At 48.7% G+C, this 7,585-nt stretch overlaps 1 protein-coding gene across 1 annotated transcript in view; it reads right to left on the bottom strand.

Moving 5' to 3' along the window:
- Positions 1 to 289: 289 nt before the first annotated feature.
- Positions 290 to 7,585, bottom strand: part of LOC144770014 (E3 ubiquitin-protein ligase TRIM39-like) — a 278,653-nt gene continuing 271,357 nt past the window's right edge. The window contains exon 6 of the mRNA XM_078654207.1: positions 290 to 3,123. Coding sequence (XP_078510333.1) covers positions 2,603 to 3,123 — 521 coding nt within the window. The 3' untranslated portion in view covers positions 290 to 2,602. The remainder of the gene's footprint in view (positions 3,124 to 7,585) is intronic.

Here is a 7,585-nt window from a genome sequence, read left to right as displayed (position 1 = left end):
CTAATACCTTGCGCATAGGCAAGAACTATTGGCTTTGTCAATGCTTGTTAACAGTGCCATAGCAGTTCATTGCAATTATTGCCTTCCGGCTGCCAGATGAACTGGCCAGGTCCATAATCTTCTCATAAATGCTCTTCAGGGCTCACAGCAGGGAGCGGACAGGCACTATCAGGGTTGGAGGAAGTGGCAGGCATGAGCACGCACATAAAGCTAACTGGGCCCAGACTGGACCTCTCGCAACTTTAAGAGCAGGCTGCAGTCAAGCAAACAAGACACCATGGTATTAGATCTGGCTTAGACAGATTATATTTATTGACAATGACTTAAAAAAATCCAAACAAAAATAAATATATATACATATATTAAAATATTGAAAAACAGAGGCGTTCCGGTAAAACTTTTCATCCATAGTTCTGTTCCAGTGCCCTTCACATTTCCTTCCACCCCTCCACAATACACAGCGCGGAGCTATGCGTCCGCGCACTTCAGCAATTAGCTCTTTACTGTGTGACATCTTTTTCCATGAGCGCATACGCATAGTCATCTTAAAAACATTAGCCCCTACAGTGCCAGGCAAAGTAGGTTAAACTTTCTATTAATTTCAATTAGTTTTCGTGATGGGTCATGGGCTGGTTGGTATGAAATTTGAGTTGGCCCTGTCATCCCACAACTTTCCCACACAGAAATGTGAGGGAAGTGTGTTTCTTTTAGCTAAATTTAAAGTTTGCAGGGTATTCTGGTTAGGAAAACATAGGTAGATCCACACAAGTCACACCTCCCTGGACTCCCCGGGTTTCTAGTTTTCAGAAATGTCCAAGTTAGATAGGTTTCTGTAGATGCCCGGAACCAAAATCGCAGGTGACTCCCTCGCCAAACAAAGTCTGTTTTTTGTGATCTTTACTGGAAAAATGCGGTGTGTCCACGTTGCTTTTTCCAGCCATTGCATGTCGCAACAACTGGGCCTACCCAACCAAGTGAGGTAACATTTTTATTGGAAGACTTAGGAGAACAAAGAATAATAGAACAAGTGTTATTACCATTTGACTTTCTATGTATTTCTGCCTTCCAAAGGTTAGACAATGTATAAAAAAGAAGGCATTTTGAAAAATGCCCTCAAATTCACGATACTATGGGTACCCACAAATTTGGAGAGTACAAATAACCACTGCTTCCAAACTCCATATTTTGTCCCCCTTTTTGGAAGTCCATGGGTTTCCTTGATACCTATGTTTCACGCTTTATATTTTTCCAAATGATAGGTTTCACACCCATTTCTACCACTAACTGGAGGGAGGTTTAAAGCACAAAAAATAGGAAAAAGAGGCTATGTCCCAGTAAAATGTCAAAACTATGCACAAAATGTTCGCTTCCTGTCAAAAGTCTGCCTGTTCCTGAAAGCTGGGAAGATGGTGATTTTAGAACGGATAACCCTTCGTTGATACCATTTGCGGAATGAAAAACGGATGCTTTCATCTGTATCAATTTCCCCCCATTTTTCCCCAAAACAACTAAGTTTTGCAGCATTTTGGCTAATTTATCAGAACCCCTCCAGTGGAATCCACGAACCCTGGGTACCTTTAGAATCCTCTGGATGTTGAAAAGAAAGGACGCATATTTGGTTCGGGTACCTTAGGTGGACAAAAAGTTACAGGGGCCTAGGTGCAAACTTCCCCAAATAGCCAAAAAAACGCTTAGCATAAGGTGTGTGGGGGGAGGAGGGGTTAACAGTGAAGCGGTTAAAGCCTACAACGTAGGTTTACACGGAAAAAAACAAACAAAAAGGTTGCAGGCTTGCCAAGGTGGACTAATTGAGGTTCTAATTCCAGCCTCGTCTTTTTTTCTCCTCATCCTTTCTAAATCTGTTTGGGGGCCTCCTGGTTTTTTTTGTTGTTTTTTTTTTGCAGAGTTTTATATAGCTCGAACTAGACCCAAACCGAATCAGTTATCAGAGCGCTTTACATAGCACCAGTTACGTTACATGAGGACACACTTTCATTTTAGGCACGGGGAGATTAAGTGATTTGCCCAGAATCACAGGGGGCTTTTGGCGTCGTTACCGAGACTCGAACCCAGATCCCCAGGTCCGAGACCCGTTAGGCCAACCCCTCTCCACATACTATGTGTACACACAGCACAGGTGGGAGGAGAGCACAGGGAGGGGTAGAGCACAGGGAGGGGTAGAGCACAGGGAGGGGTAGAGCACAGGGAGGGGTAGAGCACAGGGAGGGGTAGAGCACAGGGAGGGGTAGAGCACAGGGAGGGGTAGAGCACAGGGAGGGGTAGAGCACAGGGAGGGGTAGAGCACAGGGAGGGGTAGAGCACAGCACAGGGAGGGGTGAAGCACAGGCGGAGGAGAGCACAGAACAGGGAGGGGTAGAGCACAGGCGGAGAGCACAGGGAGGGGTAGAGCACGGGCGGAGGAGTGCACAGTACAGGGAGGGGTAGAGTACAGGGAGGGGTAGAGTACAGGGAGGGGTAGAGCACAGGCGGAGGAGAGCACAGGGAGGAGTAGAGCACAGGCGAGCACAGCACAGGGAGGGGTAGATCACAGGGAGGGGTAGAGCACAGGCGGAGGAGAGCACAGCACTGGGAGGTCCTTCTATTATACCAGGCGCATGTCTTCCCCTGCTGCGACCAAGAATAAGGGGTGCACCCCCTCAGTGAAGGTGCCATTGCAGGTGCAGAGATGCTTCCAGGTGTCTGTGTTGTACAAGGAGAACCGCCCCCCCTCATAGTCCAGGTAGAGCCCCAGCTTCTGGGGGGGCGGTTGGGGGGCCTCGGGGGAGGGAGAGATGGAGAGAGCACGGTACCAATCACCATCCCACTGATTCACATAGCAGACCCTGTCCACAGGGAACTCTACTGTAAACGACCCCGTATCCAGAAACTCCCCTGCGACCCCCACTGCCTCCCACTCCTCCTGCAGCACGTGCACCTCCCAGTAATGCCTCCCCGAGGTGAACCCCTCCCGACCCAGCACAGCGGGCGAGCGAGAGAATATCCGAGGATTGGCCGGTGTTGGCACCGGTCTCAATGTCCATATGCCGGTCCCTGTCGCACGTCTCCCGTCCTCAGACACGGACAGCTCTCCACGAACCGTGTCTGGATCCAGAGTCACCAGCGCTGCAGAGAGAGAAGAACAGAGGGGTAATGACACACTGTGTGACCTCAGACAAGTCACTGTCCCACCCAGAGACCCCAGCACTGAAGAGAGAGGAGAGAGTTAATGACACACTGTGTGACCTCAGACAAGTCACTGTCCCAACCAGAGACCCCAGCACTGCAGAGAGAGGAGAGAGAGAGTTAATGACACACTGTGACCTCAGACAAGTCACTGTCCCATCCAGAGACCCCAGCACTGCAGAGAGAGGAGAGTTAATGACACACTGTGTGACCTCAGACAAGCCACTGTCCCACCCGGAGACCCCAGCACTGCAGAGAGAGGAGAGAGAGTTAATGACACACTGATCTCAGACAAGTCACTGTCCGACCAGAGACCCCAGCACTGCAGCGAGAGGAGAGAGAGTTAATGACACACTGTGTGACCTCAGACAAGTCACTGTCCCACCCAGGGACCCCAGCACAGCAGAGAGAGTTAATGACACACTGTGTGACCTCAGACAAGTCACTGTCCCACAAGAGACCCCTGCACTGCAGAGAGAGGAGAGAGAGTTAATGACACACTGTGTGACCTCAGACAAGTCACTGCCCCACCCAGAGACCCCAGCACTGCAGAGAGAGGAGAGAGAGTTAATGACACACTGTGTGACCTCAGACAAGTCACTGCCCCACCCGAGACCCCAGCACTGCAGAGAGGAGAGAGAGTTAATGACACCCTGTGTGATCTCAGACAAGTCACTGTCCCACCCAGAGACCCCAGCACTGCAGAGAGAGGAGAGAGAGTTAATGACACACTGTGTGACCTCAGACAAGTCACTGTCCCACCCAGAGACCCCAGCACTGCAGAGAGAGGAGAGAGAGTTAATGACACACTGTGTGACCTCAGACAAGTCACTGTCCCACCCAGAGACCCCAGCACTGCAGAGAGAGGAGAGAGTTAATGACACGCTGTGTGACCACAGACAAGTCACTGTCCCACCCAGAGACCCCAGCACTGCAGAGAGAGGAGAGAGTTAATGACACACTGAGTGACCTCAGACAAGTCACTGTCCGACCAGAGACCCCAGCGCTGCTGAGAGGAAAGAGAGTTAATGACACACTGTGTGACCTCAGACAAGTCACTGTCCCACCCAGAGACCCCAGCACTGCAGAGAGAGGAGAGAGAGTTAATGACACACTGTGTGACCTCAGACAAGTCACTGTCCCACCCCGAGACCCCAGCGCTGCAGAGAGAGGAGAGAGAGTTAATGACACACTGTGTGACCTCAGACAAGTCACTGTCCCACCCAGAGACCCCACGCTGCAGAGAGAGTAAGTAATCGCTTTAGTGCTTAATTAAAATCTTTGCAATCAGCTAAACATATGTACAAAAAGCAAAAGATAAAACATTTTGTAATACTAGAATTAGCTAAATGTATTTAAAAAATGCAATGTTTCCGTAATATTGCAAAGAAGTTTAAAAGCTGGCATGCAGTACAGGCTATAAGGTGCGATGGGTGGCATGAAAAGTGCAAAATGTTTTGGAGTCTAGTCCCTGTCGGAGGGATAGTGGAAATAGAAACTAGGAGGACTGAGTGGAGGTTAAATGGTTAGTTTTTATTGAAGTATATTCAGGGTTATTGGTGGTCTCAGTTGTTAGTGTTAAGGATGGTCAGGTGGCTGTATTTTGGGTGTGTGTCCAGTTTTCGGTTCCCTCTGCGACTGTGGTCTTCCTGGATCAAGGTCTGGTTGTGGCCATCCTGGAGTTCTCCAAAAGAAGAAAAGAGCGGTCAGCAGACTGCACTAGATCTATTTGGGTTTAGCGTCACCACATCCGAAGTGTACAATAGATGAAAACAATCGGATAGAGGGTAATTGTGTCCTGCTTCCTCTGTTTAGAATAAAGAGGGAATAGATACTCTATTAGCTTCCTATTTTAGCCTAAGATCGGCTGAGTTACGGGATATTCTCCCCTTTCCACTCCAGCCGTTAAAACCTCTAAAGTCACGGCAGGAACAAAGACAATTCAATGACTGAGTTTCCAAAACTAAAAGGAGACCAGGGCTGCGGTTAGAGAGTAACAAAGATGATATGCCTTGACAAAGCAGTAATACGATATTCGTATCCCTCCTAAATCAGGAGGGAGACACACTATATGATGACAGGAGCATACGTGCGACAGTGCGGGAAAGGAAAGGGTTGTGCCCAGGATTACTTTCAGTATGTTGACCCCCTTCACTTCTGTGTCACTCATACTCTCCTGAGTTGCGGCGGCTTCTCAGCGTCCTCCGGGGGTGTCCACCAGTCCTCGGACCAGCTTTCTGCGTCCTCCCCGCTGACTTCAGCTCCCGTCGTGATTTACGAGTCCTTTGATTCTTCTGGTGGCTCCTTCTCCAACCATTGATCCGTCCAGTTGAACTCCGCGTCTTCCGGGTTCCTCCTCCAGTCTCCCTCTTCTTCCTGTCGCCTCCTCCTTAAGGCCGGTTGACCCACCTTATCCGGTTGGTTTCTCCTCACCCATTCGTTGGGCTCCCCGTCTTTCTTCTTGGTTTCCTGCAGAGAGGAGGGAGGTGTTGCCATTAACTCTTCGTGTCCCCTGACCGTGTTTTGACCGAAGACGACGGAAAAGGGTGAGTCTCAGTCTTCGTCTCGTGCCACTCTCTCCCATTCCTCTAAGAGTTCCTTGGGCAATGCCGGTTCCTTTAAAGTTAGTGTGAAGGGTTTTGGTCAATATAGGATGGAGGTCTGTAACGGGGCTTCCAAAAGTTCACTGTTGACAGTTGCAATCAGCAGTTCATCATGTCATTTGCTCGTCTAGTTCCTTACGCCCCTTGTCAGTAGTTCCTATGCAAGTGAAAGGCTAGTTCCTAGGTCCACGTTGCTAAGCCTGGGATGACACAATAGATTTGAAGATTTTATGTTGTTGTTACTGACCCACAACACAAGAGTGGCTGCTTAAAGTCTACAGGAACAATAGTGGTAGACAAAATTACCAGAGTCAATCTCTTTTAAAAAGAATCGTCATGAAAGACTCAGAGGACGGTGGGCCCAAGTTAATGACTAGGTTATTAGAGTACTACCGCGGTTAGCTTTAGTTTTTGCTGCACTCAAACCGGACACAGCTGTAGGCCAACCAAACGTTGCTATCCTCTAAGCAGGCCTTTAGCACCTGCCTCCATGTTCGTACCAGGCTTTCAATCAGGCACAGCTTTATTAGCTGTCTACATTCCGCATCCAAGCCCTTGCAAATGCATAGTAGTTGTAGAACATCCTCATTGGTGTCTCCGCATAATCTGCATGGTTTGTTCCGTTTCCACGGTATCGCATTGCCTTTGGACAATGGGTGTGGGCATCTGGCGGCGAAGTTTGGGCATTTTGCATTTTCGTGAGTGGCGAAGAGGTCTATCTGAGGGTGTCCCCACGTTTGGAAAAACGGTTGAAGAACTTGCGGATGAAGTTCACATTCGTGGATCTGCTGTGTCTGTCGACTTAGCAGATCTGCGATAGTGTTTTGTACTCCTGGGACATGTTAGGCTATACCTCTAAAGACCTTCCTCTTAGCCCATCTCCATATCTACTGTGCTAACAGAGCTGCAGAGAGTGTGTCCCTCCTTGTTTAATTATGAAGTACATAGCTGTCATATTGTCTGTGCGTACTAAGACAGCTTTGCCTGACACTTAAGTTTGGAATGCTTTTAGGGCTAGAAAGACAGCTAGCAACTCTAAGTGGTTGATGCGGAGTAGCTTTTGTTGCGGTGTCCGCCTGCCTTGCTTGGTGTGATGCAGTACGTGAGCTCCCCAGACGGAGAGCGACGCGTCCGCGGTCATGATTTGAGGAACTGGCTCTAGGAATGGTCGGCCCTTTGAAAGGTTTTTGGTGTTCCACCACTGCAGAGAGCGAGGAGTCCGACTGTCTACCAACACTAGGTCTGTTAATTGACCATGAGCCTGGTTCCACTGTCGTGATAGGCACACTTGAAGTGGACGCATTTGCAGTCTTGCGTGAGGTACTACAAATATGCAAGATGCCATCATACCTATGAGTTGCATGAACACTCGAGCTGGAAGCGAGTGTTGTGGTTTGAATTTTGTTAGGAGCGTTTGTACACTTGTTATCCTGGCTGGAGAGGGATAAGATAGTGTTAATTAGGTGTTTATTTTAGCACCAAGGTATTGTGTGTTCGAGGATAGCAGATGTGACTTGGTGTGATTTAATGTGAATCCCAAGTTGTGGAGTAGTAGAATTGTGGCGTGAGTGTGTTGTACACACTGGCCGTATGAGCTTGCTTTTATGAGCCAGTCGTCTAGATGTGGGAAGATGTGAATATGTTGTCTTCTTAAGTGTGCTGCAACTACCGTGAGGCATTTGGTAAACACTCTTGGTGCTGTTGTGACTCCGAATGGGAGCACTTTGAACTGATAGTGCTGACCGTCCAGTGTGAATCTGAGATATTTTCTGTGCGCTGTGTGGATAGGAATGTGGAAG

This window comes from Lissotriton helveticus, chromosome 7 (genome assembly GCF_964261635.1).
Source record: "Lissotriton helveticus chromosome 7, aLisHel1.1, whole genome shotgun sequence".
Classification (NCBI taxonomy): domain Eukaryota; kingdom Metazoa; phylum Chordata; class Amphibia; order Caudata; family Salamandridae; genus Lissotriton; species Lissotriton helveticus.
This window is presented reverse-complemented; position numbering and strand designations above follow the sequence as displayed.